The sequence below is a fragment of the Ambystoma mexicanum genome, chromosome 1q (assembly GCF_040938575.1).
Source record: "Ambystoma mexicanum isolate Mex_15411 chromosome 1q, UKY_AmexF1_1, whole genome shotgun sequence".
Lineage (NCBI taxonomy): Eukaryota > Metazoa > Chordata > Amphibia > Caudata > Ambystomatidae > Ambystoma > Ambystoma mexicanum.
Genome location: NC_090922.1, coordinates 1,528,094,709 through 1,528,109,054, shown reverse-complemented (window position 1 = coordinate 1,528,109,054; position 14,346 = coordinate 1,528,094,709). Strand labels below are relative to the sequence as shown.

At 48.7% G+C, this 14,346-nt stretch overlaps 1 protein-coding gene across 1 annotated transcript in view; it reads left to right on the top strand.

The window, feature by feature from the left end:
• Positions 1–14,346, top strand: part of TIE1 (tyrosine kinase with immunoglobulin like and EGF like domains 1) — a 538,492-nt gene that overhangs the window by 318,272 nt on the left and 205,874 nt on the right. The window contains exon 10 of the mRNA XM_069642443.1: positions 9,191–9,349. Coding sequence (XP_069498544.1) covers positions 9,191–9,349 — 159 coding nt within the window. The remainder of the gene's footprint in view (positions 1–9,190; positions 9,350–14,346) is intronic.

The following is a 14,346-nucleotide window of genomic DNA, read 5'->3' as shown; positions in this document are numbered from 1 at the left end:
CCTTCTGCTTCTCATCCTTCTCCTCATGTTCCTCCTCCTGTTTCTCACCCATCACCTCATGCTCCTCCTCCTGCTTATCATCCATCTCCTCATTGTCCACATCCTGCTTCGAATCCATTACCTCATGGTACACCTCCTGCTTCTCATCCATCTCCTCATGTTCGCCCTCCTGCTTCTCATCCATCTCCTTCCCTCCTATTCCTGCTTCTCATCCATCTCCTCATTGTCCACATCCTGCTTCTCATCCATCCCCTCATGTTACTCCTCCTGCTTCTCATCCATCCCCTCATGTTCCTCCTCCTGCTTCTCATCCACCCCCTCATGCTCCTCCTCCTGCTTCTCATCCACCCCCTCATGTTCCTCCTCCTGCTTCTCATCCACCCCCTCATGCTCCTCCTCCTGCTTCTCATCCACCCCCTCATGCTCCTCCTCCTGCTTCTCATCCATCTCCTCATTGTCCACATCCTGCTTCTCATCCATTGTCTCATGGCCCACCTCCTGCTTCTCATCCATCTCCTTCCCTTCTCCTCCTGCTTCTCATCCATCTCCTTCCCTTCTCCTCCTGCTTCTCATCCATCTCCTTCCCTTCTCCTCCTGCTTCTCATCCATCTCATCATGTTCTTCCTTCTGCTTCTCATCCTTCTCCTCATGTTCCTCCTCCTGTTTCTCACCCATCACCTCATGTTCCTCCTCCTGCTTCGAATCCATTACCTCATGGTACACCTCCTGCTTCTCATCCATCTCCTCATGTTCCTCCTCCTGCTTCTCATCCATCTCCTCATGTTCTTCCTCCTGCTTCTCATCCATCGTCTCATGTTCCTCCTCCTGCTTCTCATCCATCGTCTCATGTTCCTCCTCCTGCTTCTCATCCATCTCCTCATTGTCCACATCCTGCTTCGAATCCATTACCTCATGGTACACCTCCTGCTTCTCATCCATCTCCTCATGTTCCTCCTCCTGCTTCTCATCCATCTCCTCATGTTCTTCCTCCTGCTTCTCATCCACCCCCTCATGCTCCTCCTCCTGCTTATCATCCATCTACTCATTGTCCACATCCTGCTTCGAATCCATTACCTCATGGTACACCTCCTGCTTCTCATCCATCTCCTCATGTTCCTCCTCCTGCTTCTCATCCATCTCCTCATGTTCTTCCTCCTGCTTCTCATCCATCGTCTCATGTTCTTCCTCCTGCTTCTCATCCATCTCCTCATGTTCCTCCTCCTGCTTCTCATCCATCTCCTCATGTTCTTCCTCCTGCTTCTCATCCATCGTCTCATGTTCCTCCTCCTGTTTCTCATCCATCTCCTCATGGTCCTCCTCCTGCTTCTCATCTATCTCCTCATGCTCCTCCTCCTGCTTCTCATCCATCTCCTCATGTTCCTCCTCCTGCTTCTCATCCATCTCCTCATGTTCTTCCTCCTGCTTCTCATCCATCGTCTCATGTTCCTCCTCCTGCTTCTCATCCACCCCCTCATGCTCCTCTCCTGCTTATCATCCATCTCCTCATTGTCCACATCCTGCTTCGAATCCATTACCTCATGGTACACCTCCTGCTTCTCATCCATCTCATCGTGTTCCTTCTCCTGCTTCTCATCCATCGTCTCATGTTCCTCCTCCTGTTTCTCATCCATCTCCTCGTGTTCTTCCTCCTGCTTCTCATCCAGCTCTTCATGTTCGCCCTCCTGCTTCTCATCCATCTCCTTCCCTCCTATTCCTGCTTCTCATCCATCTACTCATGTTCCTCCTCCTGCGTTTCATCCATCCCCTCATGGTCCACCTCTTACTGCCATCTCTGCCTCCTCGTATTGCACCCCCATCCCTCACTCTCCGCGCCTTGAAACACTTGTGTATAAGCGCGTTATAAATGTCATGTCATATATCATATCTACCTCTTTCCTTGGCCCACATCTGCCTTATTGCCTTCCTACTTGTGCTGCCCCTCACCATTAGCTTCCTGCCACAACAGCTCCACCGGGACTGCCACAATCTCTTTCTGCCCCACAGCTAGACCTCCTTCATAAAACACACAATTGCTGTCATCACCTTCTTACATTAAGGGAGCCACGTTCATTGATTTCATGCATGTTTTTCACCACCTCCTCGTGCAGGTGCTGGTGGTGCTCCACCTTCTCCAGCATTCGATCTTTCCTAGATTCACATGCTCTGAATATTCCCCATCATCAGGCTGGGAATCCTCAGTTACTTTTTGATTCCCCTTGCCCTAGGCAAGGAAACCTACATTTTGTAGCCTAACACCCTTGTTATGGGTCATTTTGGTCCACACCAATGGGACCTCGTGTAGCCCTAGACTAGACCCTCCTCTTCCCCTCAGATTCTAACTGTGTTCATCTGAGGGAGTCCTCTGGTTTATCCACAGTCAGATTTCTGGGTTAAACTCTTCAAAACAACAGATTCAAAGAAAAGAAGAATTTCCCCAACACAACATCAAGTACACTCTTCAAGGTAAGGAGGTTTTCTTGGGATGGAGGGCAAAAGGAAACTCCTATTTAAGCCCTGTGCCACTTGTGGTCTCAAAAATGTATATGAAGGAGATAAGCACTGCGACAGCATATACTGCATTTACTCCCACCACCACGTTGAAAGCTGCACCATCTGTCGTGGTTTTAGCTCTAAGACTCTCAAAGATTGGAATGATTCTGCCGGGTTTGCCAGATACTGGAGAGGAATAACAAAGGACAAATGGGTGCTGGGTGTGTTAGTATACAGGCACCTACTAGAGTTCAATCAAACACCTTCTCCCACACCTCCAATCCACCAACCACAGGCGCACAAGACCGCACTCCTATGAGAAGTGCAGCTCATGCTACAAGAAAGGGCCATAGAAAAAGTCCCCAGGAACCAAAGGGGAAAGGGAGTGTACTCCTGATACGTCATCGTCTGCAAACCAGACAGAAAATGGAGGCCCATTCTAGACCAAAGAAGGTTAAACAAATGTATAAAACGCCAAAGGTTCACTATGATCACATTGCAGAAGGTCAAAGAGGCAATGCAGCACCACGACTAACCTGCATCCCTGGGTCACCAGGACGCATATTTTCACGTACCCATCCATCCAGAACACCGGAAATACCTCCGGTTTGTGATCAGAAAGTGACACTACCAGTTCAAGATTCTACCAATCGGCCTGAAGCCGGCTCCGCGCACCTTCACAAAAGGGCAGCTAGCCTGCGCCAACAGGGACATCACGAATATCCTTATTTAGACGACTGGCTGGTGTGATCCCCATCCAGGCAGGGAGCACAGTCTTCTATAGTGGTGACAGTGAGCCTATTACAAACAGTGGGCTTCAACATCAGCTACAAGAAATTCATCTTGCGGCTGTCCAGGAGGCTCATATACCTGGGGGCAGAATTATCCACCCAGGAAAACAGGATGCGTCCCTCCAGAAACAGAGTGAAGACACTTGCGGCCTTGGTAAAGACGTTCAGGCTGAGCAAAGTAAAAACCGTGTGTCAATGCCTGTACCTACTTGGGACGATGGCGTCATGCATACCACTGGTCCGCACTGCAGACTTCATATGAGAGTGCTACAAGAGTTCCTGGTAGCGAACTGGATGCAGACCACCCGATCATGGGGGGATATATGATATGATATGATATGATATGATAACGCATTTTTAACATGCCTGTACACAAGCGTTTCTAGGTGCGACAAGACAGGGGGGGAGATATAGGGAGGACAAGACAAACAATCCTACTGTTCATTCAGTTTGTGCAAGTGCTACAATAGAAGAGCAATGGGAGAGAGAGGGGGAAGCGCAAGGGAGAGGAAAGGGGGAAGCGCGATCAGAGCACCATGGCTCTGAGTAAGTGTTTAGTTTATTTTATTTGTAGAGCGTTCCGAGTCCTCGGGCATCTGGGTGCTTGGCTTGAAGTTACACAGTTACATTTTACACAGTGACATATATACATTTCCAGATTGAAAAGAGGAAGCAGGAAATAAAGTATGGACAGGAGGTAACATGTCTGCAGGTTACATAGATACAAATAAAAAAATAGAAAAGTATATTTACAGTGGCGTGGAAAGCTGTACAGTGGTGCAGTGTAATGGAGCTAGCAGCGTCCTTGCTCTAGTAGCCAAAACGTAATGTTTTTTCTAAATAGGTGGTATGAGTAATGGGAAGCGCGTTCCAGCTTTTCGCTGCCAAAACAGGGACACTCGAGACTCCTGCTCTTTGAAGGGTTAACCGAGGGATCTTGATGCAATGTGACTGAACAGTTCTCATTGGTCTTGATGGTATGCTAAGGTGGAAGCTATTGGACAGGTATTGGGGAGCATGGTTAGAAAGACATTTATGGGTAAGTGACAGGGTTTTGAGTGTGATTCTTTGGACAGCCAGTTCAGTTTCCCTCTGATTTCAGAGATGTGTTGTGACTTGGGAATATTTAGAGCAGAGCGGATAGCATTATTTTGAATCACTTGCATTTTGTTCAAATTCTGTTGTGTAGTTCCTAGGTATAGCGCGTTACAGTAGTCAAGCTTTGATAAGACTAAAGCTCTAGCTAAAGTGATGCAATTTTCAGCAGTAATAACTTTGCAAGTGTAAGCAGTAGAGGATGCAATGGCATTAGTTGGTCTTTTTAGTGACAGAGCAGAGTCTGGGTAAATACCTAAAGTTTTTACATCTTTGGAAATTTTGATTATGTTTCCATCGATATTGAAGGAAGTGAATTGGTCATTTAATTTATTCAATTTGGCACATGACCCAAGAAGGAGGAGCTTCACTTCTTGTCATTGAGACAGAGTCCATGCTTGGCCATCCAGGCTTGTACAGTCAGATAGATGTTGTTAAGTGTTTGGCTGTCTAGGGCATGGTTGCCTGTGATGGGGATGTGTATTTGGGTGTCATCCGCGTAATTAGTGTAGGTGACACACAAATAATCAAGGTCATCGAATAACGGTTTGGTAAACACATTATATAGTGTTGGTGAGACACAGCAGCCTTGAGGACCCCCACATGTGACTGGTGTTGGTTCTGCAGAGGCTGCGGGTGCAAAGACTCTCATAGATCTATTGTTGAGGAATCACTTGATCCAGGTGTTGACTTCATCTGAGAAGTGTGCCGCGGATGTGAGTTGATTGCAGAGGACTTTGTGAGTAATAAGGTCGAAAGCAGCCGACAAGTCAAGAAGAAGGAGCAAGGCCAGTTTGCCTTTATCTTTGAGGATTTGGATTTGGGTCTTAAGGTCTAACAATGTTGTTTCGGTCCCATGTTTGGGTCTGAACCCAGATTATCAGAGACCCAGAAGATTGTTAGATTCTAGGTGGTGTTGAATCTGCAGATATGGTGCTCGACCCAGAATTTTCAGCAAGAAGGGTACTGTGGTGATAGGTCTATAGTTGGATGGGTTACTAGGGTCTAGAGTAGGCTTATTTAGTAGAGCTAATACCCAAGCATCTTTTGGATTGGTTTTGTTATAGTACTAGTTTTAAAAGAAGCATTCATGAAAGATGTGTTAAAGGGTGCAAGCTCCTTCGCCGCCCCTTTAATAAAAGGGGCAGGACAAATATCCCCCTGACAGTTTGATGGTTTACCTTTCAGGATGATGTTCTCAACCTCGTTGGTCGAGAGGGGGGAGAAGTTGCATTGGTTGTGTGTGGTCTTAACTGGTAAGGTGGGGGTACGGGTATGTGTGGAATTGGATACGTGAAGTCTTTTCGATTCTATTTTGCTTTGGAGCACAGTCATTCTATCTTGAAGTGTGTTCTGGATGTTAGAACACCAGGAGTTATCCTTGGCACAGGTGTCAGGAGGTGGGGCAGGGGATTCTAGTTCTTTCAAGATGTTAAACAGTTCCTTAGTGGTTGTTTTTGCATTGGTGAAGCAGTCATTATAGTTGTCTTTTTTTGCTTGGAAGATGGCTTCCTTATAGTTGTGGGATGCTACTGAGAAGTTTTCTTTGTTGACTGTGGTGGGGGTACATTTCCATAACGTTTCAATGTTTCTTTTCAGTTTTCATAGTGATCTCAGGTGAAGGGTGTACCAGGAAATGAGGTGCACCCGAGGTTTGGGTTTTCATCGTTTTAGAGGTGCTATTTTTTAAGTATGGGCAGGGCAGCGCCGCTCTGGTAAGTGCAAGGAGGCAGGGGAGCTGTAGAGGTTACTACAGTTACGGCCCCTAAGTGCGTGATAGCCCAGGAGGCAGTGCAAATGAGGACTGGTCATGGAGGAGCCTGGTACCCAGTGAGACTATGAGGGTACCAAGCAAAACCAGTCGAGCCACATACAGGTAAGATAGCAAGGGAGTGAGAGAGAGAAGGCAGAGGAGAAAAGGAGGGTCTTGAGCTGCTTCTGGAACTTTATGTGGTCCAGCGCAAGTCTGAAAGGGACAGGGAGGCCGTTCCAGAGGGAGCACCTGCACAGGAGAGAGATCTACCCCCCACTCTCTGCCTGGAGAAGTGTCTGACCCTCACAGAGTTGGAGGTGGCTGAGTGAAGGGCTTGAGACAGAAGGTATTTAAGCAGAGAGAGTTGGATATAGTGAGGGCCCCGGTCATAGAAAGCCTTGTGGATGATGCAGAGGGTCCTGATCTTGATCCTTGCAACCACTGGGATCCAGTGGAGAGATTTAAGGCTGGAGAGATACTGTTCCTGGGCTTGAGGCCAAGGATAAGTCTCACTGCCCTGTTCTGGTTAAGTTCCAGAGGGAGAATAGCAGACGTAGGCAGATTGAGAAAGAGGCTGCTGCAGTAGTCAAGCCTGTAGAGAACCAGGGATCTAGAGAAAGTGAGCTTCTGGGGGTTAGTGTGAAAGGGTAGAATACCTCTGAGGAGGTGCAGCTGGAAATGGGCCTTTCTGGCAAGGTCAGTGATGTGAGGAGAGAAGGAGAGAGTGGAGTCAAAGATGACACCAAGGTTTTTTGCCTCATAGAAAGGCGAGGGTGGAGGGCCCAAAGAGAGCGGCCAGAGTGAGGGAGGGAAAGTAGGAGCAGGGGTCCCAATGGGAAGGATCGATCTCTGTCTTACTGGCATTAAGGCAAAGATCGTTTGCGCACCAATCCTGAATCGCGATAGTCAGGAATGAGCGAGGGAGGAGAGGAGGCTGAGGAGGGAAGCCTGAAAGAGAGCTGAGTGTCATCCACATAACCCTAAAAGTTAGAAGAGAAGGTGGAGATCAGGTGGGCCAAAGGGGCCAGGTAAACATTGGAGAACCAAGTTGAGAGGATAGAGCCCTGGGGGACACCGCATGTGGGGAGAGAGGTGGAGGAGACAAAGGACCCAAGTTGGACCTGGTGGGGACGGTCCAGGAGGAAGAAGGTTAGCCATGCCAGGGCCTGATACGTGATGCCAAAGTTCACCTGGAGTCATTTAATCAGGATGTTCGTGATTGACCGTGTCAAATGCATAGGAGAGGTCGAGGAGGATGAGGACAAAGGGAGAGCTGGAGTAAAGGTAAGAGAGCAGAGCTTCACGTGTGTTCAGAAGAGCAGTTTCCGTGCTTCCAATGTATGTATACTGTTACGTAGTAACAGAATGTGAATCTATGAAAGATCCAATGCTGGAAAAGGAGAACATTTCTTACCTGTAACTGCTGTTCTGCAGCATTGGTATCTTTCGTAGATTCACATGTGCCCTCCTTCCACCCCGTCAGGTAAACCCTCTTTAAACCCAGTGACATCTGGTAGCACAGGGTTCGAATATGAGGGGAAGAGGAAGAGGAGGATCTAGTCTATGGCTACTCAAGGTCCCATTTGTAGGGACCAAAAACAGCCATAACAAGGGTGCTAGGCTACAAAATGTAGGTTATTCTTGCCTAGGGCAAGGGGAATCAAAATGTAACCAAGGATTCTGAGCCTGACAACAGGGAATATTCACAGCATGTGAATCTATGAAAGATACCAATGCTGGAGAACAGGAGTTACAGGTAAGAAACCTTCTCCTTCATCATCGCCCACGTCTATCACATCTACATCCTCAGTTGAAGTGTCAGCCTCAGCGGGATGTGCAAACCCTCCAAACCCATCCACCGCACCGTCCACGCCTTCCAAAGACGGAATGCACCGATAGAAATACAAAGTGACCTTTCGTCAATCGTTGAAGACAATGAAAAGGAAGGTCTTCAGTTTCTCTGGAACTTCAGGTGGTACGACTCATGTTTGAGAGGACAATCAAGAAAGTAGCTTGTGGAACTGTCAAGTGTATTTTGCCTTCCTGCCACTTGTTATCCAGTGCTGGAAACAGATGAAGAAAGAAGGAAAAGACCGAAAATGATGTGGTAGTGAAGACAAGTATATAAATAATGCATAGATAAAACAACTAGGACCAGCGTAGATGCAGGAAAATATGGGCTGACCCAGGGCATCGCTTGCTGTCGTGCGTACTGATGTTAAACAAGATGTCGTAAGTCCATGTACATACGCCAAGAATGAGGGAAGAAGAAATACTAAGGTTGACTAATAGAAAATAGCTCCTCCCCTGCTGGAAGTTGATGTGTCTGAAGAGAGGGATAGTTAGACGAGTGAGGGGGTGATCCAATGAGTGGTTGGGCATGCAATAAGTTTTACCTGTCTCTGGGTGCCGCCAGTACTACTCTCCCCTCATGGTTAGCACATGAGCAATGTTTTGTTAAAGTTGTGGATTACACAGTATGTTCTTTCACGCCTCAGGTTGGGTTAGTAACAGCATGCGTGTATTTGCCGTGTAGGCTGGTTTATATGACGCTGGGAAGCAGCAGAGCACTGTACAACAAGCGGATAGGATAACAGGGTATAATAATATTGATACAAGTCAAAGGAAGACTTTTATGGGTACACTTGCAAAGACCAGTAGCAAGGGGTTACCATGGTTATGGGCAGGGGATGCAGGTGAAGGAGTGAAAGATGGGCCAGGTCTTAATGAATGAATGGTTAAATCTATAGCTCTGCTCCTCTTAATACAATATTCCTGTCAGTTTCACACAATATGACCTTCCTACCTGCACCGTTGAGTCCTTAGGTCCCAGGGAACCTAGGTAGGTATGTACCAGTGATTGCTTTCCTTGACTTCTTCTGCTCTCAGAAGACGCAATGTATGTTTCCTTTGAACCCATCCAAAGGCTGCAACACATCAATAGGTGTTATGATGGCAGTGAGTGGTGGAGGGCACAGAGGAGATTGTGATGTGTGAGGGCTAGAGGGAAAATCGAGGGCTACTGGGTAAATCCATAACTGACCTGCCTCTTTCCCTACAGTGCCTCCGATGCCCCAGACTCCGCCCACACTTCTTCTGAAGCAGAGCCGGCAGCTTGTTGTGTCCCCGATGGATCGATTCTCTGGCGATGGACCAATCCTCTCTGGCAAACTTCGCTACAAGCCAAGGGACACCGATGCCTCCTTTTCAACGATAGTGTGTAAGAATGGCCACAGAGAATTTAAGGTCATGGGATGTGTGATGTTTTCAATCTGGCTTTTCAGTTACTGTGAAAAGGAGTCTACTTCCATAGAAGTCATCCTAAATTAAGTAACCAGATGTTTTTCAGGGTACAAATGAAACAGCCTTCTGTTCCAATAAGAAAAATGGGAGTAATAATCACTGGAATCTGCCAAAAGCACCAAGAAGCAATTACATTATGCATTGAGCACTATACTGAAGCAATAGGAAGTATAGCATTATGTTAATGCCCCCGGGGCGATAGTTACAAGCCCGAGTGAAGGCCTACCTCTACTAATGTAGTAGTAGGGTACTAATAGCATTTTTCTTTGAGGTGTTGAACGGCGTTGAAACTCGAGAAAAAAGAAGGAAAAACATTTCTGCCAGGGATGGGGGAGGGTCTCTTCTTCCTTTCCAGGGCAGCCATTAAAAAAATAGAAAAAAAGTAAACAAATAAAATGGCCACCATGGAAGGGAAGAAGGGATATGATCTGTTATGTCATTTATAACGCGCTTGTACCCAAGTGTTTCAAGGTGCAATAAGACAGCGAGAGAAGAAAGAGGGATGGCAAGACTTTGATTGTGCAAGTGTGACGTTGTAAAGTGCAGGGGGAAGGGAGGAGTGGGAGTGCAAAGGGAGAGGGAAAGGGGGAAGTGCAGCCAGGGCAGCACAGCTCTGAGTAAGTGCAATCAGGTCAGCACAGCTCTGGGCAAGTGCAAGGAGGTACGGGACTGTCGGCGGTAGGCCCAGAGGCAATGCAGGGGAGACTGATCATGGAGGTACATGGTACCCAGTAGACTCTGAGGGTAGCCAAGCAACCAGTCGGCGCAGGAGACATGTAGGTCAGTGGGGGAGGGAGAGAGAGAAAACAGAGAAGAAAAGGAAGGTCTTGAGCTGCTCCGGAACCTCAGGTGCTACAACTTAAGTTTGAGAGGGGCAGGGAGGCCATACCAGAGGGCTGCACCTGCAGAGGAGAGAGATCTGTCCCCAACTATCTGCCTGGAGAAGCGTCTGACCCTCAGAGAGTTTGAGGTAGCTGAGCAAAGGGCTCGAGAAGGAATGTATTTAGGAAGAGAAAGTTGGATGTAGTGCAGACCCTGGCCCCAGAAAGCCTTGTGGACGATGCAAATGCTCTTGATCTTGATACTTGCAGCCGCAGGGAGCGAGTCTCGCAGTCCTGTTCTGGATTAGTTGCAGAGGGCAGAGAGTAGAGGAAGGCGGATTGAGAAAGAGGTTGTTGCAGTAGTCCAGCTTAGAGAGAACCAGGACTCTGGAGACAGTGAGCTTCTGGGGGAAAGTGAGAAAGGGAAGAATACCTCTGAGGAGGAGCAGCTGGTAATGGGTCTTCTTGGCAAGGTCCGTTATGTGAGGATGAAAGGAGAGAGTGGAGTTGAAGATGACACCAAGGTTTTTAGCCTCACAGGAAGGCAAAGGAGGAGGGCCCAAGGGGGGCAGGCGGAGTGAGAAAGGGAAAGCGGTATCAGGGGTCCCAATGAGAAGGATCTCGTCTTACTGGCATTATGGCAGAGATCATTGGATGTGCACCAATCCTGAATTGTGGATAGACAGTCAGCAATGAGCTAGAGAGAAGAGGAGGCTGATGGGAGCCTGAAAGAGAGCAGTGTCATTAGCATAACGCTGAAAGTTAGAGCATAAGGTAGAGATCAGGTGGGCCAAAGGGGCCAAGTAGACATTTAAGAGCCTGGGTGAGAGGATAGAGCCCTGGGGAACACCGCATGTAGAGAGGGACGTGGTGGAGAGAAAGGACCCAAATTGGACCTGTGAGGGTCAGTCCAGGAGGAAAGAGGTCAACCACTCCAGGGCCTGATCCATGATGCCCCGGTTCTCACAGAGTCGTGTTTATCAGGATGAGGTGATTGACCGTGTCAAAGGCAGAAGAAAGGTCAAGGAGGAGGTCAGAAGAAAGTCTAGAGTCAAGATTAGTGATCAGCTCTTCACAGGTGTTCAGGGGAGCAGTTTCCGTGCCTCTGGATGCTCTGAAGCCAGACTGATGGTCATGGAAATAACCAACAGATTCAGGGTGGAGAGGAAGCTGGGAGATGGGCAGATTTTCCTAAAGGTTTCCCCAGGAATGGAGTGCTACAGATCGGGCGATAGCTTGCCAGAAAGGTAGGATCGGCAGAAGGCTTTTTAAGGAAGTGGTGCACAAGGGAGTGCTTGACGAGAGAGGGGAAGGATCCAGTGGTGAAAGAGTGATTGCAGAAATCACCAAGGTTGGTGCAAGGGTGTCAATATGGTCTTGACGTTTCTGGGGGAGCAGGGAAGCACCTGTTTGGACGACACTTTCATAGATCTGACTTGTCTAGAAATGGTCTCAGGTGTTGTCGGAGAGAAAGAGGAGAAAGGAGGAGGTGAGAGAGAGGCGGCCAGAGGGGTGCCAATAGAGTTAGAGGGAGAGGAAGAGGAGAGAGAGGACAGGATCTCCTGAGCTTTAGTGGTGAATTCAGAAGCCAGAGCCGTACAGAGGGCCTTGGAGGGAACAGGAGAGGAAGAGACTGCAGAAGGACTGTCCTGCTCCTTGCAGATTTTAAAGAGTTTGACCATGTTGTTAGAGGCCACAGAGATCCATGCTTGGATGTGGACTCTCTTTGTGGATAGGACAGAGAGTCTGTATTGCCTTTGGACCAGGCGGTAGGCCAGTTTGTCAGAGGATGCCCCCGAAGCCCTCCACTTCCTCCCATCCACCCTGCACTTGCATTTCAGGGCGGCGAGGTCGGAGTCATACCAAGAGTTTCACTAGGAGGTAGGCTTCAGACGGATTCTCATGACAGGGGCAAGGACACCCAGAGTGTTGGAGATGGAAAAATGGAGGTTAGAGAGGGCTGTGTCAGAGTGTGAGTCAGCCGCAGGCGTAGGAGAAGCAGAGAAAGTAGCAGCAAAGGCATCCACTGACACACGCTTCATGAGCCAAATGACAGAGAAGGTAGGTGGCAATGCTGGGGAAGGCCTAGCCTGCGGGGCAGAGAGTTTCAGATGAGAGGAGAGCAGAAAGTGGTCAGTCCAAGTGAGAGGAGTGGTGAGAGGGTTAGAGAGGGGGTTGTCTGAAGAGATGAGAACATCCATGGTGCGACCGACAGAGTGTGTCGGACCAGAGGGTAGAATGGAAGGAGAAAGAGTGTTGTAGAGGTTGCAGAAGAGCCAGAGGAGGGATTAGAAGGATCCAGGTGGATGTTGAGGTCTCTGAGGAGGAGAAGTTGAGAGGTAGAGGCAAGGAGAGAGGAGGAGAGGTCAGCCCACTCCGAGACGAAGAAGGCAACCTGGCCAGGTGGCCTGTAGATGGTGACCACAGCCAGAGAGAGGCCAGGCAAGATAGAGAGCCTGCAGACCAGGCATTCAAAGGAGGAGTAAGCCTGTGTAGAAATGACAGAAGCAGGAACCCACTCCGGAAAGATTGGGGCTACTCCACCTCTGGGTCTGTTGGTTCTGGTTTCAGAGAGGACTTTGTAGCATCATAAGCCGGTCAAGTGGCACAGCGAGTAGCGCGCTCGCTTTGCATCCGTGCAGAGCCTGCTAACGCAGGTTCAAATCCCGGCAGGGCCAAACTCAGCCTTTCATCCTTCCGTGGTCGATAAATGAGCACCACACACCGTGGGTAATAATAAGCAGCGCTCAGATACCTGAGGGTTCGTAGCACTGTATAAGTGCCAAATTATTATTATTATTATTATCATTATTATTATTATCATTATTATTATTATTATTATTATTATTATTATTATCAGCGAGGAGAGTGTCAAAACGTGTGACAGAGCTGGCAGTGAACCGTGTCTCAGTGAGAGCGAGGACATCCATGTCAAGTTCTTCGAAGAAGTGGCAGACGTCAGAGGAGTGTTTGACAGCCGAGCGAGGGTTAAGAGTACCGACGTGGAGCAGGTTGCCACATATGAAAGCCTTCTGGGGTGGGATACAGGCTTGAGATACACCCAGCAGAGGAGGAGGAGCGGTCAGAGGTGGTAGCAGAAGGTGGCATAGTAGCCAGAGTGGAGGAGGAAGGTGCCAGAGAGGTGGCAGAAGAAGGAGGTGGCAGAGGAGCTCAAGAGGTGTTAGAAGGAGTAGCCTGAGAAGAAAGGAGGTTTATAAGGCACGGGAAGCATCTATCAAGAAGGAGGAGATGGAGCTGAGGGCCCTGGACCAAGACAGTGCCGTTCAGATAGACATTAATGATGCTCTTTGAGGAGTGGATGGAGGCCAAGAGGACCTCCCACCGAGTGCAACCGTTAATGGGAGAGGAAAAGATAGGACAGAGAGCCAAGACCATGTGAGGGGTCAATAGGGCTGGTGAGGGAACGACAAAGAGGATGTCAGTGAGAGTCTGTCTGGAGGAAGCACTGATGTGATCAGTGATCAGGAGGCCTGGGTTGATTACCAGGATATCCCTCTTGAACCTCTTCCTTGCAGACTTAGTGAGAGGGATAGGATAGGAGATAGAGTAGCAGTTAGAGAAGATGGGAGAAACGGAGAGCACCATAGGAGGTGCAAGGAGGAAGGTCGAGGAGGAAATGAGTGAGAGAAAGAATGGAGAGATGGACAACCTAGTGCCGCATAGAGTAGGAAACGCAGGGGGAGGGGGGTCACACAGAAGGGAGCACACAGGAGGAGCATACAGGTGACACACAACAGTAGAAACGTTACCCCAAGCTAGGCTGGGAGCCTAAAGGGACACAGTTCACAGCACAACAGTAACCACTGATGAATGGGGACCTAGAGCGTGGGAGAGAGCCTAATGGGACACAGTACACAGCACAACAGTAACCACTGATGAATGGGACCTAGAGCGTGGGAGAGAGCCTAAAGGGACACAGTTCACAGCGCAACAGTAACCACTGATGAATGGGGACCTAGAGCGTGGGAGAGAGCCTAAAGGGGCACAGTTCACAGCGCAACAGTAACCACTGATGAATGGGGACCTAGAGCGTGGGAGAGAGCCTAAAGGGACACAGTTCACAGCGCAACAG